The sequence below is a fragment of the Malaya genurostris genome, chromosome 3, assembly GCF_030247185.1.
Source record: "Malaya genurostris strain Urasoe2022 chromosome 3, Malgen_1.1, whole genome shotgun sequence".
Lineage (NCBI taxonomy): Eukaryota > Metazoa > Arthropoda > Insecta > Diptera > Culicidae > Malaya > Malaya genurostris.
Window position 1 is genome coordinate 12972846 of NC_080572.1, and position 27776 is coordinate 13000621.

Consider the following 27776-nt stretch of genomic DNA (forward strand, 5'->3'; position numbering starts at 1 on the left):
CAACATCACGCCATCAACATTTTGTTGAAAAAACTAGTTTTTTCACCACAGTGATCACTTCAATATGCGTGATACTGGTAATATGTAAAATCAAGTGAAGTGACATGTAAGTGTAGTGAAAGTGAAAGTGGAAGTGAGAACGGTAATAGATAGATTGAGCTACATCAAGAATGTACTTTTATTTCTGTAGAAGTAACGCACCAAAATATTATGTCAGTATGTCATTATTATTTTTTAATTTTTTTTTCAAATTTCTTGATTTTTCTCAAAAACTTGTCGGTTCATTATACAAAAATTATGGAACATCTACGAATGAGCTGTTATCGTACTAGAAATGCACTTAGACGGAATGTTGAGCTGTCAGTATTACCTGTGTGTAACGTTTGGTTTCTAAGTTTAGTCCTTTTCATATAGAGAAGCATGGCAGTTGGTTGAATCTGTGAGATTTTTGTTCTTATGTAGCCTATGACATTTTTCTATGTGATTTCGAAGAAGTATTTTCTCACCAACCTGAGTATTCAACTTACCATAGCATACAAACGCAGTTGATTACAGTTATGAGTTTGCAGTGATGTTAATAAGCCATTTTGTCGTGAATACGACTTACTTTACTTTGGGCGCCTTTTCAAAATTAGCCATATAGAAGAATGGACAGAACTTAATCGTGAATAACTCGACTTGTATTAATGGCAGCAACATAATTCTTTCACTATTTCATCAAAAATATGATCAGGAATTTAGGATAATATTTTGAACAGTGTGAGATAACCACAAACAACTCAAAAATTAAGTTTCTGAAAAATTTAAAACAACGCGGAAAACTCTTTACTTTTGCTTGGATTTTTCGAGCAAGGACGACGATTTTGAGGTAGTCAGGCACATAGCTTCAACTGAACTTTATAAAAGAGGAACCGTGGTCGAAAATCGATCATTCGTCATCTAACACTCGATGTGGATAGACGAATAACCTACTACGACTAATTTCGATTTTGTTTAATCTTTTATTCGCAGCTGTCTACCTACCCAAGCTATGGGTAAAACGCGCCATAGATCCGAGAAGGATCCAAAGGATGCTAAGCGTCTGAAGCCAAGTGATGTACAGGTAAACGACCGTTTGCTGAGTAACAACCAATACGCTGATCTGCCAGTTGATGTCGAAGAGGAACTGTAGAAGAAGGAAAATATGCCGCCTTTCTACCTGAAGGGCTTCCCACCAACTCTACGCTCGGATTTCAACACGCCGATAAGCAAAGGACTTCAGGCAACAATCCGTTTATGTACTGAAGACTACAAAATAACTGTTCCGGCTTTGAATCACTACAAAGCAGTGGAATTGTACCTTAAGCAGACAAAAGCGGAATACTTCACACACGATATTGCCGCCAACAAACCTATGAAGGTTTTACTTCGAGGACTACCCGACATGATGGAAGCCGAAATAAAGTAGACACTGTCGGAGGCTGGACTAAAGCCTGTGATTGTGTTTAAAATGAAACGACATAATACGGACAAAAAGTATCGAGATCAACTGCACCTGGTTAATCTAGAGAAGGGCTCCATCACCATGAGTCAACTGAAAACCATAAAATCGTTATTCCATATAATCATCGAATGGCAAAAGTATAAACCGGTACATCGGGATGTCACACAGTGCACGAACTGTTTGAATTACGGCCATGGAGCGAGGAATTGCCACATGACAAGTCGGTGCGGGGAATGTGCCGAATCACATAATACCAACGATTGTCTACTAGATGCCATCGCTGTAAAATGTGTGAATTGTGATGGCGACCATCCATCTACTAGCAAATCGTGTCCCAAACGTGCTGATTTCACAAAAATACGACAACAGGCGTCCCGTAAACAATCAACGCACAAGAATGTTCCACAGAAGAATGAAACTAATTTCCCACGGTTCCCACCGAAGAGGAATATTCCAAATTTACCGCCACTTCCTCACAGCAAATTTCGTTTCGGGAGGGGCCCAAAAATAAAAAAGAATGTTACTAATTCTCAGTGTGCCTTTGTGTTTTAACAGACACTTTGAACTTTTCCACTGGAACTGTTATTGTATTACATTTCTTTACGTTTACTGTCTTGTTATTTCTGTAACACATGTCTGAGTCCTGCTAAATAATTTTATATCTTTATTTTTTTACCTGGAGCTGTTAGTGGAATGTATTCAACAGTCTCACTTTTTCTGTACCATTTAATTCCACTATTTCACTGTCACGTTATTACACTTTCACAAAGTCACTATACTTTAATGAAGCATAACAAACGTTACAAAAAACAAAACAAACTTATAAAACCGATACACTGAAGAAGGATGTAAGTAACATTCCGAAATACGCGTATCTGTATTGTAACGTTTGTTATGCTTCATTAAAGTATAGTGACTTTGTGAAAGTGTAATAACGTGACAGTGAAATAGTGGAATTAAATGGTACAGAAAAAGTGAAACTGTTGAATTTTATATCTATTTTTGATTTCGGGAAGGGCCAGGGCCCCTTGGGCCCCCCTCTGGGTACGTGACTGACTCTGGTGACTTATCCTGTGCTGAACAACTGATCGTCATTTTTGAAACAATGACAACAAAACTATGAAACTGCAGAACGCGGTTACATCAAATCAACGCCTTAGGCAAATTCATCATCGAATATGCAATATAATGAGTTGGTTGTAGTAAATTGGAATGCTTGCTCACTCAGGAGCAAAACTGCTGAATTGTCCGACTTTCTTCAAGAGAAGAATGCCGATATTGCTATTTTAACTGAAACTTATCTTAAACCTGAAATTTTTATTTTTATTTCCAATTACAGGACTCACAGGCTCGACAGGACAACTACCAGAGAAGGGGGAGTTTCATTGCCATTAAACGATCCATTCAGCTCAGGCTTCTGTCAGCGTTTAAATTGCAACCGACCACAGTAGCTCGTGATAGACTGGTTCCAGTACAACATATGCCGAGTTCCTCTCTTCAAATCGACAGTGTCACCAAGAAACTCATCCTACTTCTAAATATCTACCGGAGGCAGTATCAACGAACTGGCATCCTAGATAGGAAGACTTCTTATAACAACCTAACTAGGATAATCCAGGAAAGGATATCTGAGCTTCGCAACAGGAACTTCCAGCAAAAGCTTCGAGAAATTCTTCCACATTCAAAGCCCTTCTGGTCCTTAACGAAGGTGCTTAAGAAAAAACCGAAGCCCAGGACGCAGCTGAAGGAATACCTTTAATCACACCAGTAGAGAAGGCAAATGCGCTAGGCCAGCAGTTTGTGTGTTCTCACAAGTAAGGACTCAACATTGTAAGTCCACATTAAATAGCCGTTGCTGATAGCGTAGCTGAGGTTGACCAATCAGACAGCTTGGTTCCTGAGGAAAGTAGAGTCACTGCGAATGAGCTGATGGCTATTGTGAAAAAATCCAAAAATATGAAGGCCCCCGGTTTCGACAACACATTCAACATTGAGCTGAAACATTTGAGTATTCGCTCATTTGTCTTCTTAGCTAAAATTTTTAACAGGTGCTGGGAGCTTGGTTACTTCCCTTCAAAGTGGAAGTTAGCTAAAGTTATCCCAGTCTTGAAACCGGGGAAAGATCCTTCCTTTTCCAAGAGCTATCGGCCCATCAGCTTACTCTCTGCCCTATCCAAGCTGTTTGAAAAATCAATACAAAGGTGAATTCTTGCTTTCGCAGATGAACAGGATATATTACTGGAAGAACAGTTTGGGTTCCGGAAAGGAGATCCACCATCCACCAACTCACAAGGGTTAACAACGTCATCCAGCTCACCTTTGACAGATATCTGATATTCAGGTAACATGTTGACAAAATCGACAAAATGCAGCATAATCATTAGGTCTCTGTATCCGCTGATTTGTAGAACATCTAAACTGTGCCTGAAGAACCAGATGGCTGTCTATAAACAAATCATCGCATCGGAAAGTTTCGCAATTCACACAATCAACTATGTCAGTTTTATTCGTATTCACAACATCCAGTTATGTCTTTGACATTACACACCCGTATTTTTTTCTGCACCAGATGACAAATGAGGCTGTTGAAGCCGGTTAAAGTCATCGATTATCATCATAAACTAGTTCGCATTCGACGCAGAAGCAAAACCAGGTCATTAAAATACAACGAGAACAGAAGCGGGCCCATTGATGCATTAAGGAATTTCTGACACATTTGTGAGCGAAAGTGAAACGCAGGAACCCAGTTGTATTAGTAAAACTTTACCACATAAGTAAGAGCTGAACCAATCAATAAACTATTCAGTTCCTCCGAATTGGAAGAATTTGAAAATTGTGCATTTTCACAGTGACCAGTCATCACAGTTTGTTAATATTCCTTAGAAAGTAGATTCCTTTGATAAGTAGATATATGAAAACAATGTATGAAATCGATATGGATTTAATCAGTATATTCCGATAAACGATGTTTGAGATCGTTTCAATGTTCAAGATGATGTCTTCCGGCTTGTTGATATTTCTTGAAAGCTCTTGCAACATGGATATTCTTGGAACAAGTTTGTCGAATATAGGGCGGAAAACGAAGCTTGAGATCATTGCAATAAATTTCGTATAACAGTTCGTAAAAAATGCGCGTCACAATCTCATGGGTATGTCTCTGAGTTGACCTACTCTAAGCTTTTTGTTTTCAAAAGCAAAAAGTCATAATATGCCATTGAAAATAAATTTATCAACTAGTTCCTATGTAAACTGTTCCCCCCGCCCCCTTTCGCAATATCTTAGTATATTTTATAATTGAATCAAGAAAACAGAGACTGAAAACGAAAATCAGTTCAACATTTTCGCCGAATGCTGAATATCCATGTTCATTAAGTGATTCAAATTAGGAATATAGTGTTTTATGGTATTATATATGTAGATTTAGTACGCGGTAGTAACCAATTAAATTGCAAATCTCTGGCCATCAAAGGAAAAAAATCCGCACTCACCTGCCGCCCGTGGTTCTTCCATGTAGAACACGACATCTCCGTCGGATTCACTCTTGGATATCTGGGATTCTCCAGCAGGCGTCACCAGTGTCATGAGGGTGTTCTCGCTTCCTGCTGCAAACGTTGCACCTGCACTGCTCGGACCTGCCCCGGGAGTCCCTAATGTTCCATAACTTCCGGTGAGTCCACCGACTCCCGAGGGGGTCGACACAGCAGCAGCTGATGGTGAGGCTGTTGCTGCCGTCGATGCGAGTGTGTTTTTTAGGCCGGGAGCTTCCATCCGGTTTCGAGATTTCCTCCGTTTAAGTACCGATGCACCGCGTCTCGCCACCTGTACCATTAGGGTCTGAGCCCGAATGTTAAAAAACACAACAAACAACAAACATTGATACACATCTAGGGCGGTACGACATTGAGATCCTGGCGGCTAGCTAGTTGTGGTTGGCTTGCTTCAGCGCGGTTGCTGAGAAAAGTCATGGCGGGGAGAATGTATGGTGGGACAAAGTGTGTTAATGTGAATATGGCTACTAGAAGACAGTCGAAAGCATGTTCAATGATTAGAGAAAACCTTCCAGCCGAAAAGAAATTAAATGAGAAGCTTTGGATGATCAAAGGCATCCGGTTATTGTCACTTTACTGTCAGTGTCGGATAAGAAGCATTTTTCAATCGCCCTTGTGTTCAAGTAGAAAACTGAGAACAATACTATAGTTTAACAATGGAAGGTCTTTTTATTTTACGAGACAGAATAGAGGTGAGTTTCCAATAATGTAATGGTTTTGTTTTTCTTTCAATTATTTGAAATGTCACGTAGACCATAAAAATTATACGGTCATGGATGTCAGTTAGAAGTACTTCTCTAATAAAGGAAAAGAAATCATTCCAAATATTCGTGTACTGTTTCAACACTGAGCGTGACGGTAAAATCGGCATAGAGCATAAAATAAATTTGAGCAAATATTGAAACAAAGAAATATTTTCATTGGTTTCGTTTCATTCACCTGTTTAGAACGTGTAAGTAAACTTAAAAAATGAGAAAAAATGCTATGCGTTGCGTAGGGAAATTAATATAATAGACAAACCAACAAACCATGCACAAATTTGCTACATCATAGACATTCCATCCGGCTAGAATTTGCCAAATTCATTATCATGCTTATAACTCCAGGCGAATCTTGACAGAAGCTGTTTAGTTTCTGGTCAACAAGTAAAGAACACTCAAAAAATAATCATATCTTAGTTAACATACATGAATAGTTATGTGAATATTTTTCCTAGCATAGTAGCTATTTAATGCGTAATCCCGTAAGAGCTGTGTGTTTCATAAATAAAATTTAGTAGACGTTCATATCACTTTTACCTTCTAGATATACAATAGTTATTATACATATTATTAGATGCCACATGTAATTGAAATGTGTTTCACCAAATATTGCGGCAACATTTACCTCAAGTCATTATAGACTGTAAAATTTGATATTTTGTAAAAATTTATGTGAAAGTTTGTTTTACACCACCTAGAGGCGTTAGATTAAATTTCTTTACATTTTCATATGATAATAAGATAATTATAATATAAACTTTTTAACATTAAATTTTTTAACATTAACGCGGATTGATTGACGTTTGGTTTGCATGTGATGGTTCTATTCCTTTTAGGGGCTGCTCGTATAACATTCATTTTCGTCACGTTAAATGCACTGATCTTTAGAGTATGTAGGATGATCCGATTGATTTTTTTTAGCAAAATTCATTTTTCAAATACTAAATCCCATAAAACTTAAAACCTTGGACGCGAAAATATAGTTTCACTGATCGAGCTAAAATTTTGCATATTTCTTATTAGTCTCAAAAAGAACAATGGAGCGAGAAAAAAAAAACTTTTCATTTTTCTCTCATGCAACCTTATTCCACCCTAATAGACAGACTATCTGTCTATGCCTTCAATTAGTCAGCGTGATTGGGAGTTGCGAGTTCCGCAGGGACAAAGTCCACAAATGCTCCGTTTACAACTGCATTATTTAAATCTGCTACCATACAGTCATCGGTAGGGAAATACACGTTGTCTTGGGAGCTCCTTTTTTGTGACCTTTTACGACATGGAACAGGAAACCAAATGATCAATTCTGGAATGAAATAATTCTGTCAGTTGCCGCACGGCTTATCTGTTTGGTGAACTTATACCACCGATACAGGTGGTTTTTAGCCATTGATGATGATGATGATGGTCAAACCTCATACCCCTACAAAGGTGTGAGCAGAACAAGTTATCTAAATGATAATTTATGTTTTTGCACCTATATTAACCAGTAAACAAAAGAAAACGATCTGATTAATCTAGCAGGTATAGGTTCTTCTTCAAAAGAACGACTGACAACAAAATAACATTCAAATATTCCGGATCCAAGGTTAATCAAGAAAATTTCCAACCCTGGAAGATCCTTGATCACATCAGGAATCGAACTCGATATCTTTACCAGTATCACCTGGCCCTTCCCGCCGGACCAGTTCATCGCTACAAACATCAGCTACGATGGAGTAACGAGACTGCGGATGAGCAGAGCCAAGCCCAATTCCATCAACAACTGTCGATCCCAATTAGTTTCCAAATCTATTCCTTAAAATACTAATCAAACCTTACGATCAAGGTCAAGAGTCAAACTTAAAACACTGAATGCTAAAACAAAACAAAAAGAAAATACAACATTCGTAATACGTAAAAGAAATAAAAAATCTAAAAAAATTGAACTAACTAACTAAATATTTGCTTACAAAGCGGACATAATGAGTTTTGCGTTCTGGCTAATGTTGCTGTGTACCGTTCTAAAAGTTCTATGCAAAGTGATCCTATCCCGGATCCAGGAGAAGATCGATGCGACTCTCCGACGACAGCAGGCTGGATTCCGTGCCGGAAGATCCTGTGCGGACCATATTGTTACGCTCCTTATCATCCTGGAGCAAGTCAATGAATTCCAGGAGTCCCTTTATTTGGTTCTCATCGACTCCGAAAAAGCTTTCGACCGTCTCAATCACGAAAATATGTGGGACACCCTGAGACGCAAGGGAGTACCTGAGAAAATCATCGCCCTCATCGAAGCGCAGTACGAGGCCTTCTACGCAGACTTCTGCACAACGGGGTCTTGTCTGAACCCATCCGGGTCGTAGCTGGCGTGAGGTAAGGATGCATTCTATCACCGCTACTGTTCCTCATCGTAATCGACGAGATCCTGGTAGGTGCGATTGACCGTGAACCAAACCGTGGGCTGCTATGGCATCCCATAACTATGGAGCACCTGAACGACCTCGAATTGGCTGATGACGTTGCACTCCTAGCTCAACGGCGCTCTGACATGCAGAGTAAGCTTGACGACCTTGCCGAACGCTCCTCATCGGCAGGCTTAGCAATCAATGTCAACAAAACCAAATCGTTGGATGTGAACACGATGACCCCTTCCACCTTTACAGTAGCAGGGCAATCAGTGGAGAATGTTGAAAGCTTCCAATATCTTGGCAGCCAAATGGCGTCAGATGGCGGTACCAAGATTGACATAGGTGCAAGGATCAAGAAGGCAAGGGCTGCCTTTGCGAGTTTAAGAAACATGTGGAAAAAACAGATAAGTGAACGCACCAAAATCCGAATATTTAACTCTAATGTGAAATCTGTGCTGCTATACGCTAGTGAAACATGGTGTGTATCAGTGGAGAACACTCAACGGCTGCAGGTGTCCATCAATAGGTGCCTGCAGAACATAATTATAGCCTGGTGGCCCCATAATTGGATCTCAAACACTGAGCTCCATCGCCGGTGCCACCAGAAGCCGATAGCAACTGAAATTCGGGAACGAAAGTGGGGCTGGGTCGGCCACACCTTACGTAGGAGCGGAAACGAAATCTGCAGACAAGCATTAGACTGGAACCCAGCAGGACATCGCAGCAGAGTCAGACCCAGAGGCTCATGGCGGCGTAGCCTCTATAAAGAAATAAAAGAAGTCGACCGAAATCTAACCTGGCAACAGGTTAAAGCGATGGCGGGCAATCGCCCAGGATGGAGATCTTTCAAGTCGGCCCTTTGCACCACTCGGGGTGCGCAGGAGCCTTAAATAAGTAAGTAAGTAACAGAAAGCTTGGTGTTCTAGCATCAGATGCGTAGATTGCGTTAGATTGTACCTATGTGAATCAGTTCTTCATTCAATTCGATCACACAAATATCGAGGCAGCATGCCATTTACGATCTTGAAAATAAATACCATGGTTAAGCAGTAAATTCTCTGTTTCACTGAAAGCCATTGTAATGCGTTCAATAGAAAATCTGAGGAGGTATATCTACTACATTTTTTAGAATTAGTCGCATGATTTTATTTTGCTGCCGCTGTAATCTCAAGATTTGTGTGTTATTAGCAAGAAACAGAGTGGATGGGTAAAAGTCAATGTGTGGTGAAATTACTGTTTTATAAAATAGAATCTTACTATGGACGTAAGACTCGCTTCATATCATTAATATACATAATAAATAGAATAGGACCTAACACACTTCCCTAAGGCACACCAAGTGAATTACCGAGGGTACTAGACATTACATCTCTCCTCAGATCCAAGAACACAGCAAAAATATTCTCTTTGGCTTCGATTTTCTCCTTCCATTTTGCCAATACTAGGTTCGAAGCGGTTTCGCAAGAGTGTTCCTTACGATATCCCGATTGTTCCGATATTAGCAAACTGTTAGAGTTCAAATAGTTGATCAGCTGATCTTTAACAACAAGTTCCAGAATTTTTTCTAGCGTGTGCAACATTGGGACGGTACTCATCGGCTTTATGTATTCCAGTAACCTTGGGGATAGGAACCACTAGAGATTCTTTCCACACTTTTGGCACGTGCCCCATGTACAACGATTCATTTACCAAATCCAGAAGATCGTATCCGATAACATGAAAGCAATTCTGTATCACTTTTGAGTTTACATTGTCAATACCAGTCGATTTTCTTAAATTAAAACAAATAGTTTTCAATTGTTCAAAAGTGATAGGTTGAAATTCATTAAGTCTAAAATAGTTATTCATCGGCTGTGTTATTTCAACAGGTTCACCTACCAATTCAATAATTTGATTGATCTGCTGAATACTATTTATGAAATAACTGTTGAACTTTTCTTATATGATTTGTTCTGTATGAGAATTTTCCAAAACTCTTTGCTGTTTTGTTGATTTTGATCGATCTTCCTCTGAATGTATTCATATCTAGTCTTCTTCAGGGCCAGTGAATAAATATTTCGTGCTTGTGGATATCTACTCCAGTGACTATCATTGTTAGTTCTACAGAACCTCTTGTTCAGTTTATCCCTCTCCCGTTTTAACCGTAAGAGGTCTGTTGAGTACCAACTTTTTGAGCTGTTCCAACCAACGTACTTTTCCGTTATTAATTTATTTGTACACGTTTTCAACACGTCGGTCAGAATAGATGCCCTGCGATCCAAATTTCCAGTCAACTGTGTACAACTCAAGCTACTTGATACAAGTCGAGATATGATTTGCTTTGAATATTTATTGCAATACTTTATTTTCACTGTATTTTCCTCATTCCTGGGGCTACTCGTCAAAATTAGAATACACGTGATCTATCAATGTTCTACTATATCTCGAATTCTTGTAAATTCATTCACAGTTTGTTTCAAATTGAAGAATTCTGCTAACTGTTTCAATTGATTCGAGCTTTGATCACTGAGCCAATCAATGTTGAAATCTCCAGTATTAATATTTAATTTACCTAAATCAACAAAATTCTCTCACCAATTTTCTAAAATTTCAAGAAACAAGCAGTCGCTTGAACTTGGAGAGTGGTATACAACTCCATAATTTCCCATCTGCATGCCTCTTTCAACTTCAGGCATATTGACTCTGAGAAAATGTTTTTCACGGACGGATCACGAATTGAAGAGGCTACTGGGTTTGGTATATTCAACAATAATTTTCGGCTTCAAGAACCTGCATCTGTTTATATAGCAGAGTTAGCAGCAGTTCATTACAGCTTGACTGTAATCGTCACATTATCTCCAAACCATTATTTCCTCTTCACAGATAGTCTGAGTGCAATTGAAGCCATTCGCTCAAACATGACTGACAAAAATGAACCGTTTTTCTTGGGTAAAATAAAACAGTGCCTGAACGACATATTGAACAATAATTATCTAATCACTATAGTCTGGGTCCCGGCTCATTGCTCGATTCCTGGCAATGGAAGAACCGATATTTTAGCTAAATGTGGTGCTATTGAGGGGGAAATTTATGAGCGACCGATTGCTTTCAACGAATTATATAGCGCATCTCGCCAAGGAACACTTGCCAGCTGGCAAACTTCTTGGGATAGAAATGATCTGGGACGGTGGATGCACTCAATTATTCCGAAAATATCGACAAAGGCATGGTTCAGGGGACTGGATGTGAGTAGAGATTTCATTCGTGTGATGTCCAGACTCATGTCCAATCACTACACGTTAGACGCACATCTCCTTCGAATTGGGCTCTCCGAGACTAATCATTGTGCTTGTGGAGAAGGTTATCGGGATATTGATCATGTCGTTTGCACATGCGTGGAGTATCGTGATGTCAGATCTCAACTAATAAATTCTTTGCGTACCCAAGGTAGACTATCCAATGTCCCAGTTCGAGACATTCTTGCTTGTCGTGACCTTCCATACATGAAACTTCTTTATCATTTCATAAAAAATTGGAGTTTCAAATTAATAAAGGACCCTTTTAAGACTTAGCTCTGATTCCAGCAGCGACCATGAGTTCAACCAATAGCTAAATTAGAATAGTAATTATGTGATGATACAAACAAAATCGAAATAGTTTATGAAATCATCAACAAAATGTCTGAAAATAACAGCTTATTTTATAATTTATAGAAGTTAATCGTTTTGTTCAAATAATATTTCATAATTAATGACGAATTACCTAAGATGATATTTAAGTAATAAGAGGAATATATTTTAATAAATTTAAATCGTTGTGACTATTTTAGAATTATATTAGGATAAGAATTTTATGTAAAAGTGATGCTACGGCGAAGAAAAACTTATGTAAACTGCCTTAAGAAATAAACGTATTTATGAAAAAAAAACGCTTAAACGCTGAATTAAATCGATTCTCTGGCATAAATGGCAACTCGACCCGTGTGCCTGGAATGGGACAAACAAAAAGCTACAGTGTAACCCGGAACACTGAACTGATCGAAGCACCAGAATAAACTATATGTGTTTCTTTAAGCAAATCTAATGAAGGATGTCTATCCTCTATAAGATGACGCATTGCGACATAATTAGAAGACAAACCGGCTATGTTCAGATACAAAATTTCTTAGCGCCTCTCATCCATTAGTTGCTATTCCATTAACATAATGTTGTTATTTTTCATTTCAAGCAATCTCAGATATACAGGACACTGCTTGCTAAATGCTGGATGGTTGATGTCTAAATTCATTTAACGTTCCGTGTTCATTTTTAAACAATTAACGCATTTAAAATCAGTTGAAGTACATTCAGATGTTCTATGAGCTGCATTGCATTTGGAACAATTTTCATTGTTGGAACATTCGGTGCTCTTGTAAATGAACTCACCTTACTTGAAACAGCGCAATACGTTGAACGACTCGAAACCCGAACACCTATCCCAGCCGATGCAAACCTTGCCGGCTGCTATCAAGCCGGAAAAAGTATTCTTATCAACCTCAATTATAACACTATATTTGTTATATTTGAAGCGTAGATTTTCTAGGTCAGCAACAACTTCAATCTGATCAAATTTCCTGAATCTGACTTTTCAATAGGTCAATGAATACATCAGAGGAATATTGATCACTCATCCCCACTATTTTCAGTTTTGGTTTCCCGGGCTTAGGTATAACAGCATTGTGTTCAGTACCTAAATTGCTTTCAATGTTTTCTTTCACTGGTTGAATATCCTCTCCTGCTGCACACTGAACAATAATCGAACTATCTTTACCATTTTTGAAATTACTAATTTTATGTGTTCTTGAATTCTACCTACCCTTCAAAAACTGTCTCGTGTCATCACTTGTTTGAGAAGACTCAACAGGTTTAATCATAATATTTGAGCGAGTCTTGCGTTTTCTGTTACTTTTCGTTCTATTTCTAGACAATTTACCAGAAAGAACATCCGCGTATGATTTTTTATTATTCTTATCAAAAACTTCGTCATTATTTTCATTATCAACATTTTTATCATCATCAGTATTAGACATAATTTTTCTTTTGCGTCTGGGATTTCCATCTGACTCCGAATGAGTTCCTTTTCATTACGACTAATTCATTATTATTGCGCTGATTATTCACAATCACGAAACTTTTCAAATCTTCCAACTTTTTGGCTACACTGTTTTCTAAACAGGCCAGAGCATCGAATCAGTGATGGATTTGAATTTCTTAATCTCTTTCTTCATATTACTAACGAGTGAAAGAACATCATCATTCGACGTCATATTAGGCATCGCGGAACCTTCCAAGCAATCAGCACATTTCTACACGATTCGTACTGGACAATGTATAGAAGGTGCCGACACAGTAACTACATTAGGGAATCGCTTCTGACACTACACGGTTATTCGGAAAAGAAAATTGACATTGGTGGCCGACCACCCAAATAATATATTTCTCGTTTGGAACCAGAGATGTAAAGTCTGCAGATTTGTCTGTCAATCTGCAGATTTTTTGAATAGGCTGCAGATATGATTTTGTTGTAGACTTTTGAAAATCATATTTTTCACAGACATTGGTCTAGAATCATAACAATGTTTTTTTTTCTCGCTAAGCCGCTCAAAGAACGCGAGATCCGCTCGTGAAGTGTTTGAATTTTTCACCTTGTTTGATGCAACGTTCGATGATTCGATTGGTACTTTCGGTTTTACAATTCGCGCGGCTTCAATTATAACCTTGAAAATGAATTTTGGGTGCTGGAAATGGTTTGACACTATTTCGATAATTACATACTATCAACGGAAAATGATACCGAATTATGAGAATACGACCATCATTACATTGTTTTAAAATCATTATTATTTTGAATTTGAAGTAACACAAAAACACGTACTGCTAGAATCAATCGCTGACAGAAAAAAGTTGTTCATGAAAATGATTCGCGGCCCTCAAAAACTACTTCGCGAAATATTAATTGAAGAGCTAAACAATATTGGAAATGAAAACTCTTTTCATACTGTTGAGGGAAAAATAATGAAAAAAGCATTCGAGATATGTAGCATATGCTACACACTTGGGACGTAAAAATATTCCGGGGGGTTGACATTACGATTTGCTACAAGGGTATATTAAGCGGGTTTGTTCATCATGCGAGTATTTAGCACTAAGTCGTTTGGCGAAAATGGAATGTATGAGCGTCGGAGCAGTTCGCAGCCCGAATCGAAAGTATTATGAGGGGTTTACCTTTCCAGCCAGGTGTACCAAAACTTGGATCAGAAATTCGTACAAGCTTCTATCCCCTGTTTCCGTCGAGCGAGCAAAGACATGAAATTCACTGAGAACTTCCAAAAAGCAAAAAAGCCAAGAAGAAGTGGAAAACAATTCGATAACTGTCAAACCCGTAATATACACCGTAAATTACTGTGCGGAAAATACGCATGCTTAATCATGGATTAGAATTCTTACGTGAAATTTGATTATAAGACGCTTCCGGGTGACCAGTTCTACACGAATCGTACTGGACAAAGTATAGAAGGTGGCGACAAGTCGATTAAAAAACAGTGCCAAGCAATTTGTGAGTGTGGAATACTTTAGAATGTTTGCGGAACCATGCCAAGGCAGCGGATTCCATGACAACTTTCGACAAAGACTACGACGCTTTCATTGCATACTTGCGTTTTTTGAACAATAGTATCTACCTCAACGTTTGAGGATACTGGACAAGGTAGATTCAGCCGAATTCTACTCAAATGTTTGAATGCGAGCACAATAATTTCCGGTTCTTTTTTTTGTTTCTATTATAGAGGTTTTAACCTTAAGGACCTCTTCGGGCTAGAAAAACTTCGTGATCCTATATGCGGGGTTGTGAATCAAACCCAGGTGGGCTCCATGAAAGGCATTGACTAACTCATCACTCTAAACCCGTCCCGATTACCGCTTCAATATCCCTTAGTATTTCACCTCCAACAGCTCCTTTATATATGAATGAATCGTAGTTAAATTGTGAATTAACATTGTAAAAAATGAACTAACGGTGCGAACTTATAATTGTGATTTAATTAACTCTAACACACAAACTTCGTTGCCTATCTGAGCCGTTAATTGCTTCAGTGAATCTGTCCAGATTGAATAAATATGCCAATCAATTGGCTTATTCTAATTACGTGAGCTCTCACCTTCTCTCGGAATCTGATTCATTCAAAACTTAACCACGGCCGTGTTGAGTGAGTGGATTTTCATCGAACCCCATGCCGAACCGCGCAAACAATCAGACGAATCCCATCATCGCCTGTAGGATAGCAGATAACAGCCGCAGGTACTTAGGACACGGCTTTCTGTTACTGTTCTCTCAGTAGCACGTGACCGGAGAAGTAATTATTTAACAATTTATCATTCGAATCGAGATGACGGTCGGCAGGTGAATGTGGCTGGTCGCGTGTGTATACCGAAGATAATCGAAATTGTTATCAAAACGATCAGGACCACGTGGCTAGATAAGCAGAAGAATGAAGAATTAAAGCACGAGGGAAAATTTAGTTCGATCGATGGTCATTAAACGAAGTTAGTCGTTATATTGATTTATATTTCCATTGTTTATATGAAACGTGTCTTGTGCAAGCCCATGTTTAATTTACTATGCAAGTTTCTGGTATTTTGTACATTTAGTTTTTGATTTTGGTCATAGTAAACAGACAAAGAAATCAAATTCTTATTTCGACGGAACAATTATGCTGTTATTTAGAAAAACCATCTTTAACTAGGAATCGGTTTATAGATTCAAATATTCACCGGTTTGAATAATTTTGACTTTCGTTCATGTGATGTGATGAACTGTCTACAAACTGGCGCCAGTAACCTGGTTTTTAATTATAGTCCAGCTTTTAAATTTCGAATATTCTCGAACTGCCTTTGTCTTTGAATCGCTTTATACGCAGAAGCCTTTTCTGTTTTAAGGAGCAAGACACTTTGCAAGCGTATGAGTAATGTCAACAATGTGTGCGTAAAAACAAATTCCTGCGCTTCTTTTTAATTTTAATCAATAAATCTTTCATATGGTTGAAAAATAAACCAATCAGTTCATTCTGCTTAAAACCGCAATTCAAGAAAAGCGAAAATTATAGTCTAAGCCTCTTCCGTTTTTCTGAAAACTGCTCGAGAAAAATTATTTCAATTTCAGCTTACTTCCACTAACACATTTGATTAGCAGCAAAACACATTCCTATATGGATTTTCCCTGATTAGCAGCAAAACACATTCCTATATAGATTTTCCCTTGCATAAATTATTGCGATATTAAGATTTACGTACCTTCTATAAGTAAACCCGTAAAATAGGAACCTTTAATTTAACACGCGAAAGGCAATGGATCTGGGATGTTGTCGTAAAACTATTTATTTTTGCGGAAAACTGCTTTTGTAACAGAAACTATTTAGTTTTCTTATTTTTTTGCAGCGCAACCTAATACAAATGCATTCAAGCAGTGTTGCTAACTTTTTTAGATATTTATGGAATTTACATTGATTCATAAAATGTTAGCAATTTTCCATCAGACATTGGTGAAAAATTGACCAAAACTGATATTTCATCCAAAAAGTCAGACTTAACATTAATTTGAGAATAAATTATTGCTAAAAGAGATTGTGTGAAAATCAATCGTTCAAGCCACTTTGATAAACTTTGTACACTGCATATATGAATACATAGATCTGTGACATACGTAACAAATAAAATGTACGTAATATACACATTACCAACACAAATTAACTTGGTTTACTCTTGATCCCTAAGGAGAGCTTCTTCTGTGAACGGAATTTTTTGCACTATAAAGTATGGGTTGGAAATCTTGAAACTGTACGTATTTAGTTATCTTTGTTAGAGACTGCTACAGTGTTAATTTTACGTAAAACTGTTAAGTCATTTCTAAGATAATTTTTGCATCGTCGATCTAAGCGACGGTTTGCAATACACTTCACCCTGTAGTTCCGGAACCAAAAGTCGAATCAGGATGAAATTCAATAGCAAACGATGGGACCATAAGACCTTTGATTTGTGAAAATCAGTTTTGTTACCTCTGAAAAAAATTAGTGATTTTATTTGGCACATACACACACACACACACACACGCGAACAGTAATTGCTCAACTCGACGAATGGTATATGACACTGACAATTTTTACTAGTTGACTTTTCAATTAATTGCATACGCTTTCTATATCAGAAAGACAAAACTAAATTCGGAACCTGGGAACCAATTCAGGTTCGGAATCTAGATTAGGAGCTCAGTTAATAAATTTTGTTCTAGAATTCTGGAATTAAACTCATTTTGAGAATCCATGTTCTAAATTGAATTCTAGATTTGAACTCCGAACCTGAATTGAAGAATGGAATCCAGTTTCAAAGCCTAGTTTCAAAACTTAAGTTCCGAATTCAATTCAAGCATGCAGATTTAGAAATTCGATCCTGATCTCTGGAAATGAATTTAGAAACTTAACTTAGGAATTAAATTATGAAACTGAATTCGAGAATTAAATTATGGTTCAGAAGTGAGGATTAAAATTTTGGTTCGGAGTTGAGATCTAAAATTTTATGCCATTTATGAAATCTGATTGTTGTTACTGTTGGTAGAAGGCTCTCCACCACGACGTCCAGTCCCGTCCAACGAACAAGAAATTTTATCATTTAATTTTTCACATTTAAAATTTATCGTTTCTGTTTTGTTACATTCCTGTATGATTTTAGTTGTAAGTGATATAGTTATATAAATCTTTTCATCTTTGATATTTTGGTTGATAATTATGCTACAAATTTTGATTTGATTTTTTTTTAAGTTTAACTGGGACACAGTTTGCTTTCAAATGGTTGATTTTCGACCACCTTTTATAGTCGTCCAATCGAACATCGGGACTGAGGCTACCTCAAACCCGTCCGTATTTTATTATAGGTTTCGATTTATTATGTTTGAATCTTATTTCAGCAGTTCAATAATTTTCTCTAACAGCAGTTAGCCTTGAAAAAGTTTGTCACATTTAGTGCCTCTGTGAACTAATTGCGACGTAGACTGAAGAGCTGGATGTACGATATCACATTATAGCCATGGCATGTATAAATATTGCAATAAATTTTATAAATGGTTTTCATAAATTTTGCTATTTCAAAACAATCCGAAAATACATCATGTTAGATTTCAAAATTTCAATTTGTTTTGGAAAGGGGTAATTTTCTATCCATTTTCGGTTCGTCCCCTCATTTAAAAGTGGGTGGTAAACCACTCATTTTTTGACACATATTTCCATTACCTATTTTTGAGAAAAGGTTATTTACCCAGTTTTCCCAGTTTTGTCGGAATTGGGATGAATGATCCACATAAAAGGGTACTTTATTCTAAACGTGTATGATCGTTTTAAAATTATTAGTGATATTGAAATCAAATAGTGTGATATAGAATATGGGGGTTGTACGTAAGATGAACACCAGATCTTTGGATAATTATCTTTGTTAATAAGTTTTCAAATTATAATACATGATTAGTTGATAAAACGGCAAAACATATTACCAAAATATAAATTTTTTTTGAAATTTTTGAATATATTTTGCTTTTCTCATATATTAAGCCTATGCAATCACTGTCAATACCGACTTTACAGCCGAGACCCGGACAACCGAGCGTCATAGGGACTTAGTTAGTCGAGATCACAAAATGTGAAATGCATTTACGCATAGCGTGTGGGACTCTCCACAGGACTACCACTGTATAATTGAAACTACCCACTAAAACACCTTAGATCTCCAACCGTACTTCCTCGGAACTACCGTTAGCTGATGGCTGAACCGTTTTTCACAAAGTCAGATTCAAATGAATGGTCTTATGGTCCCACAGACAACTATTGAATTTTATCCCCGATCTGGGTAATATGCACAAAAAATGGAAAAAAATTGTCACTTACTTTTCTCAGAGATGGAAAGCAAACTTAGATTTAATCGTGCTTAGATTCAATCGTGCTGGTACGGAAGAAGAAAACACTTCTGGCTTCGCTCCGTCCGCAGCGTACTTTGTTCAATTTCCTATAGCGTGCAGGAGAAAAAACTTAAACTCTGTAAATCTGTTTCGGGGGATCAAAATTCTGTATTGAAAATCTGCATATGAAAATGATAAGAAATTAAAGCGCAATGAAATGAAAAAGTTATGAAATCGAATTTGAAAATGACAGCTACTTTTTGTTTAGAGGTAACGAATAGTAATTTAATTGGCAAACATTTCTTTTTATTATCTTTCATTATAACTAAGGCCACCATCTTTTCATCTCATCAGAAGAAAGCTTAGCAAACATAAAGAATTACGCTAAAATAATTGCAGGAAAAGTTAATATGGATAAACCGTCATCAGCGGATGGAACCATTTGTGGTGTTTACCATTTCTATTCTATAAAAATATACTTTTTACTTTTATCATATAGAATGGTTATGCAATCACTTGAAACAGGGACAAGTGTTCTATACCATTCGACACAGTTCATCGAGCTGAGCTGTGTTTGTGAGTATGTGTCAAATAATGTCACTTATGTTTCTCAGAGATTGCTTGGTCGATTGTCACAAACTTAATAAAAAAATTAAAAAAAATCATAGTCTCATAAGTTGATATTGAATTTCATCCGGATTCGACTTCCGCTTCCGGAAATATAGATTAAAGTTTGTTTAAAATTGCACACTTTCATTTAGAGCGACGATTAAAATAGGGTAAAATTCTTTTAGATTTGGCTCAAAACTGATTGTAGTTGTAGGCTATACTAGTTACTTACTAAACGAACTGACTTCGGCTATACCAGTTCCCAGTTCCCGGCTCTGGAAGTACCGGAAGTAGTGATCAAAAAATCTAGAACGAAACTTACTCAATTTTCTCAGAGATGATTTGATCGATTTTCACAAACTTAGGCTCAAATGAAAGGCCCTATAATCTCATAGGCTGCTGTTTAATTTGTTCCGGGTCCGATTTCCGGTTCCGATACTATAGCGTAAATGGTGGAAAATTTCAAACCGTCATGCGAATTAAAGAGAAATTCTTGTTAACTTGACATAACTGTTTACAATTTACCTTTTATGAAAGTTTCTAATTTTATTCAAGTTTGGAAACAAATTTTTCTTGACTTCATCTTCTAGTGTTTTTTTTTCTTCTCGAAAATATAAGTAATATGAGAAAGGCTTTATTACAGCACTAGGTGAATTAAATAAGGTTTTTCACTGAACGTTTACTTCGAAACAAACATCCTAGGATGCAACTTGCAATAAATACTTCTTTCGTACTCAGAAAGTTTGTAGGAGAGTTCACCGTGTACCACGTTTTTCCAAAATTGATCTATACCAAAAGGCATTTTGTGGCAAAGTCTAAATGTCCACAAAGTTGCATTGAAAATTGGGAAGGTGCTTCCAACATTTGCTAGAGTTGGTGCGAAATTTGTCTTTCCCTAGTTTCAGTTTCATGAAGTGTGTCTAATTGCAACCACGTACCGGTAATATGAAGCTTGTCACTTCAATTGCCTAATTAATAGCTACAACCATTTGAAACTGTCCCACCAGTCGAAGCTTACAATTTCGCCATCCAACAAATTTATTAATGGCTGTCACAAATGATTAACTGTTAATAAAATTCCTCACCATTTTTGCTACGCAATCTATCGGTTCTGTCACTTCTAAGAGCTGGTCGGATCGTGTTCATGAAGGCTGCAAGCAGAGCTCACTTTCTACATTACCCAGTCAGTGCTATTCGCGTATGATAATTTGACTCAGCAGCATTGCCGTGCACAAATTTCACTTACTTGGTTTATTTCCCATTAAAAGAACATCAGCGATGATAGCGATTTCCATTTCGAATATCATTTCCCAACAGCTGTCAAACGGTCCATTGGATTCGGGAGCCTCGGCTGCACCTGGCAAAAACAAAACCATCGCCATCATCGGGACCAAGCAGAGAAAAAGTGTTTTATTCCCGGAGCAGTGGGAAATTCACCATCTCGTAGCCGGTGATATGTTCCCTGGAGGTTTTGTTTTCGCTTTCATCTGCTCTAATGAAGCGATATTTCGATTCTGAGTTTTTCTATAGGCGATGAAAATAGCGTTGGTGGGAATGTTTGGTATGCTGATGAACTTGTTGAAGGTAATCGATGAATCAGTCGACTAGTTCCAGACCGTATGGAGTAGCACCCATCGATTCCAGATATTTTTTTGTTTCTCCGTTTGATCCTGGAGTACTGTGTCTTCTAGGTCTTTGTTTTCTCCTGATAGTAGATAAGCTTCGAAAAGCAAACATGCAAAAACAACACACTACAAACGAGTCTACGTATACAAACACATGAATAGTTCTATTTAAGGGGGGCTTTCTGTTCAAAGGAAAAGGAATCTGCTTGGAGACGTAGCAAAAAGAGAACTTTTTTGGTTAAATCATGCAGCAGTGCAGTGGGGTTGTGGTAGTGTACAGGGAGGTCCTAACTCTAGGTAGATTTGTTTTGGGGTGTGGATCCGGAATTTGTATCGATTTCCGAATGGGAAAGAGCTGGCTTTGTTACAACAAAACATACAAACACGTACACCGCTAATCAACGCACTCACTTTGCCCAGCTGCGAGGGTAAGGCGGTGCTGATGTTGGAACTGTTGGCGTTCTGGTCGTCCGACTTGACGTATATCTGCCAGGTCGCATCCGAGTGGAAGCTCTTATCGGCAGCGTAGCAGCGCCAGAGGCACTGGATCAGCATGGCGGCTGCCGGAATTTGACGATTGAAGTGTTTCTGGCGCTGCTTTTGCTGTACCTTGAGTGCAAAACCGGATCCAAGGATTCCCTGGAATCGAGAGAATGAACGAACAAGTTTCCTACATTCTATTTATCGTAAACAGCTTCGTGACTGACTTACCGCCGGAAGTGCGAAGAACGAGATGGCAAACACACTGAAGCACGAGGCCACAATTTTACCCATCCACGTCTGGGGCACCGTGTCCCCGTAGCCTATCGTCGTCACGGTGATGACGCCCCACCAGAGTGCATCGGCGTAGCTGGCAAAGGGTTGCCGACCATCCGGGCCGGTGATGTCCTTCTCGGCAAGAAACACAAAGTAGGAGCTAAATATTAGCCCGAGGAAACCAATGTACAGTGTCGTTATCAATTCCTGTAAGCAATACTTATTTGGATTTGGGTCAAATACAAAAAATACCTAAAACACTCACCTGCCGATGAATGAACACGACCGATCCGAGTAACCGCCAGGTACCTCCCTGTCGGTCTACGTGCAGCATTCGGAGGATCTGCAAAAATCGGATGCCCCGGATGGCACTGGTGGCGAACACTTGTCCATTTGAGCCAACTGACAGCACAACCATAGATGCTACTACTACTATTAGATCTGTGAAACAGATTTGGCGAAGTGAGATATGAAAAGAAATAAAAGAAAAGAAATAACATGACTATTACTGAATAATGCAAGCGGAAGTTATAAAACTCCCCATCCAACAGTTTTGATTCTACCGATGGCGATTGGCAGCCGCAATACGTCGATACGTGGCAATCATGTACGAAAAAGGATAGATTTTCCCGCAATACTAATGTTCTGTGGTGGCATCCTTCCAAACGATGAAATATAATCGCGAATCATCGCTTAGAGCAATGTTTAATTGAGTGTGTTTGTCGATTATGATGATGATTGAGTGAGCATGTATAATAAAAATGATCGGTATTCAACGGATTGGAGAAAGTAAAAATTTTATTTTTTTTCCGCTTGATAATCCAACTAACTGCCAAAAGCAGCGATATTGAATAGTGGTTTCGCAAACAAGGTTTCTGGCCCCATATGTAAGTAACATTGATGAAAATGGTAAATTTTCTTTGTTTCAATGTACAGAAACTGATAAATGGCAGGAAAATTTCGTTCTAAGCTTGTGTAGGTTACCCAAGTAGCAATCCGCAACTAGTTCTGATACGACAAAGTCTAAACTATGTTACAACAAGAGCACGAATAAGCTTTTTATGTTATACTGGTTAAAACATGGTGACAGCAATGTTTCATCATAACATAACTAGTTATGAAATAGTTATTTAGGTTTCCAATCATAGCATCTTTGTGTCATATTGAACTAAATATAATTTATAAGCTATCGTTACTTAATCCAAACATATCTTTAATCACAACAATAATTCTAGCTACTAGTTGAAAATAAGTTTATTTGACTTCATTAGTAGCAACCCGTAACTAGTTTGGATACCACTTAACCCAACTGTGTTGCAACAAGAGCACGAACATGTTTTTTATGTTATACTGGTTAAAACATGGTGGCAGCAGTGTTTCTTTATAACGTAAACATTGAACTAACTATCATTTGTAAGTTATCGTTACTTGATTCTAACATATCTTTATGCTTTTAGCTACTAGTTAAAACAAGGTTTATTTTCCGTTGCGAAACCATCATAAATACGTTAGCGTATATGTGAATCGTTACTGTGAATTGATATAGTAATAACATAGATATTATACGATTATAACATATAATTTCTTCATTGATTCAGTTATCGGTAGGTTTTCCCAACGTTATGATAACGAAAATGCAAACAAAAAAACTTTAGTTGGCTTGAATATGGCGAACATAATAAGGAGTCTCAAGAAGTGTATGAAACATAAATAAAACCAGGATATTACTTTTTTCAAAACTACTTTTTGCGAAAATAGTGAAAGGCAGAATAGTCACTTTTGTTCTATGCTGTCATAAACACGAAGAAAATAAAATAGAGATTGAACATAATATTATAATTGATTGGATTGTGATAATATTATAATTCTCATGATATATGAATTTAAAATGAAAAAAATTAAGGAAATCACGCTACTTGGAATAATTTTGAGCATTCTGAACATAAGGTTATTTTGTTTTTCATATCTTTATAAACAGATTTTGATTAAAGGCGCATAAAAAAACAGTAAAGTAAAATTGAATTCCGCTCGACAGTTTTAAAACCGTTGTGAAATTTGTCCCTTGTATCAAGCTTCTGATTTAAAGTACTCTTCTGCGTTGTTATTGATGATAGAAAAGTATTCTGGATTCACTCAATGTTCATAATGTCGATGGTGACTAAGTTTCAACTTATTTTTTTTGAAAACAAGTTATTTTCAAGTTATGATAAGTTATTTCAGTATGGCATTACAACGTAACGACAACTTATTTTTAGCCAACTTAACAACTAATAGAAACTGCGCTTTTTGAGTCATGCAAGTGGTTAGATGTTAGTAACAATCACTCAAATATCTGGTTGCAAACTAGTCACAAACAAGCTAGCGTAACAAAAATTGTTACTTGGGTAGGGTGGTCCCATCCCGACTCTCCGATGTTTCTCAGCTCACGTGCCAGCACAAAAAAAAATCGGATTAAGAATGACGAACACAGAGTTTTGAAGAAAAAGATAGAGGATCTCCCATTTGTAGTTTGCAGTTAAATCGAGGCGTAAAATACTACTAGAAATATAAAATTTTTCTACAACCCTTGTGTTTCTCTTCAAATATGACGTATTTATTCAAAATAGTTATTTCTTTATTTTTCTATAGAAAAAATAGAGTGGTCGGTTTCGAACCTTGCTTTATCATAACGTCCAAATTGCCCATTGTTGTTGTAGCCACGTTACCCAGAATTGGGAAAAATGCCAGTTTCGGTACAGTACGGTTTACCAACTCTCAACACATGTTCTTGTCCGATGCACACTAGAGATGGTCGGGTATTAGTAACCGAAACCCGACTCGAACCTAAGACTCGTTGGTGGTCGGGTTCGAGTTGGGTCGGTGACGGTTGTTTTATTTTTAACTGGTGCGGCTCTGGTTCGGGTTTGTAAGAAAAATTATTCTCGGGCTCGGCATGGGTAATTTTTTTTATTTTCGATCGGGTACGGGTCGGTTTCGGGTTTAAGAAATTGCTTACCCGATCAACTCTACTGCACACCGCGGTCGGAATCGTAGCCGGTTGTGTTTAGTTCGAGACACGACATTTTAACTGTGTATGTATACCACGCTATGGTAAGGTTTTTGTTTCGTACAACGTGTGTATTTCGTTCGGAATATATTGATTAAAGAGAAAAAGCCTATGTTTTTATTCCAACTAGTTGATTCTCTTGAACTATTTCGATTAAATCCAATTAAACGCTATTCAGCATGAATGTGATTTATAAAATATACAGAAGAGAAGCATGTTGCTTGTTTCGAGCACTTAGCAGATGCAATGCTTGAGCGGTTGTTTGTGTTCGCTATATTTACTGAGATCGTCAAACAAGAACTCCTGCGCTCCTGTTTCTTCTGTGTATGATATTCAAGCTAAACAAGGAAAACTTTTTAAAATGCTGAATAAAAAAGTGCTGTGTGATTAAATTTTCATTAATATATATTAATCACAGCATACATGAAAACAGCATTTGCTTTCTAATTGATGACATTACTCCACCACCACGTTGTTACTGTCCATAAAAATTCTTTCATTCTTTCGGTCGCACTTCCCATAAAGTGTCTATGATTTTTCTCAACCGCTGTATCGTGTTCAACCAAAACCAAACACAGGTAACAGACATTCGTACCTGCACCGCGCACAGTGTTACCTCCGCTTATAAAAGTTGTCAAAACCTCTAAATATTCGATAACTGCCTATTTAATAGCTACTAGACCATCTACTATATTTCCATCTTAATATTGTATAAAACAACAATCGATTCACCTAAAGTGAGATAATTTCTTTCTAGTTTATTTTAATATAAATATGGCTTTTCGGTCAATTTCTTTCATTTATCATATAATAACTTCAAGTTGCTGGTTATCGTGGATTGGCATATAGTTTCGGCATCATCGTTTGAATATTTTGATGATAGCGTCAAATTTTACCAGACATTTCTTGAAATTCATTTGACACTGATGTTGTTGGTATTGGAAACATGAAATAAATATTCAACCCAAAACCAAACACTCTTCCTAGAATTTCTGTTGAGAAACATTTTTAGCATCAAGGTCAATATTTTATTGTGTGAATGCGAACGCTGAGTGCTTAGCGATTGAAAAAAATTCATCTACATACCAAATTATAAACAGAAAATCTTGTTTGAAACGTTCCATAGTGGTCCAAAACTGGAAAAAGACGGTCAAAAGTCTGTACTGAATTTCACTGATTTTTAAGAGCTAACGTGTCTCAAAAGAAGCTTTACAAGATTTTAGTTGCATCTTAATTTTTGATAGGGGGTAGTACCAATATATTTATTTTCACAAAAAATTTGTTTTCTAACTCGTTTCGAAGAAAAAATATTTGAAGTATTTTTGCTGAAGATCTAAATTACATTATTTATTTATTTTTTTTATATTTTTTTTTTATTTATCTACGTAGAATCTACCTCTATTATCTAAGTATCTACTACAAAGTTTTAGATAGCATTTAAATGAGTAACTTTTCCCAATGCTATTCACAACCTAATCAATCAATTAGGTAATCAATGTTACTTAATAAATCATTACAATATGTCACGCTATCGCCTGAGTTTTCTGTTTCGCTAATTTCTTGCTCTGTATTTTCTCGTTCTGTTGTAAGTTCTAGCATATCAATTGCTTCCAGTGACAATTTCTTTCCACCTTTCAAATTAATGTAGTGTATAACAAGATAATTATCGTATATACCTTATGATAAGAAAGGACCGGAATTTTCATTTTAAAATTCCCGCGCTTGTCCAATCGGTAAACTTTTATTCTCTCAACGTTGACAACACTTTTATACACATTCTGTCAAATTTTGACGCATATCGTACGATTAGTTTTTGTTTGGCGTCTATACAAAGAAGTTGAAAAATTTTCGTGTGGCGATTTTTATAATGGATGAAAATTTCGAACAACGTGTGCGCATCAAATTTTGTGTTGCAAATGGATTTAAGTGTTCCGAAACGTTGAAAAGGTTAGAAAAGGCCTTTGGTGAATCGTGTCTAGGAAAAACACAGGCATACGAGTAGTATAAACGCTTCAAAGGTGGTCGTACAAGCTTGGATCATTATGAGATCCCTGGCCGCCCAACAACATCTGTTACTGAAGAAAACATTGAATCGGCGAAGCAAATCGTGTTGCAAAATCGTTCTGTACCGAATAGAGAGATTGCTGTGTTGTTGGGCATCTCTTAATGATCAACCGAACACATTTTAACTGATGTTTTGGATTTGAAACGCGTCGCTTCTCGGTTGGTGCCAAAAAAGCTGAATTTCATTCAAAAACAGCGTCGTGTTAATGTGGCCAAAGAGATGATTTCCAACGCTGATAGTGACCCCACATTCATCGAATGCATCATAACTGGTCATAAGGTGTAATTTATAATAGCAAATCGCTTGATAAAAACAGTGTTTAGGTTAACTAATGAATACCAAAATACTAAGATGATATTCGAAATGTATTAGTTTTAAAGTACTATGTATTGTGGATGCCACTTATGTATATTGCCTATGAAATAAACATATTTATGAAAAAAATATAAATAAAAAATATATGAATTTTTTAGAAACTGTTTCTTTCCCTCGAACTTTAAATATATAAGTTAGCGTAGTTCGTCATCGGTTCAACCCGAATCG

At 37.2% G+C, this 27776-nt stretch overlaps 1 protein-coding gene across 3 annotated transcripts in view; it reads right to left on the bottom strand.

Moving 5' to 3' along the window:
- The window catches only part of LOC131436889 (potassium voltage-gated channel subfamily KQT member 1-like), a 444267-nt gene that overhangs the window by 30002 nt on the left and 386489 nt on the right, over nucleotides 1-27776 (bottom strand). For 2 of the 3 annotated variants that reach the window (XM_058605862.1, XM_058605860.1), the window contains 4 exons: nucleotides 22388-22563; nucleotides 22078-22329; nucleotides 21757-22005; nucleotides 4972-5317 (listed from right to left, as the gene is read on the bottom strand). In XM_058605862.1, coding sequence (XP_058461845.1) covers nucleotides 4972-5317; nucleotides 21757-22005; nucleotides 22078-22329; nucleotides 22388-22563 — 1023 coding nt within the window. The remainder of the gene's footprint in view (nucleotides 1-4971; nucleotides 5318-21756; nucleotides 22006-22077; nucleotides 22330-22387; nucleotides 22564-27776) is intronic. The other variant, XM_058605861.1, reaches the window with a different exon arrangement.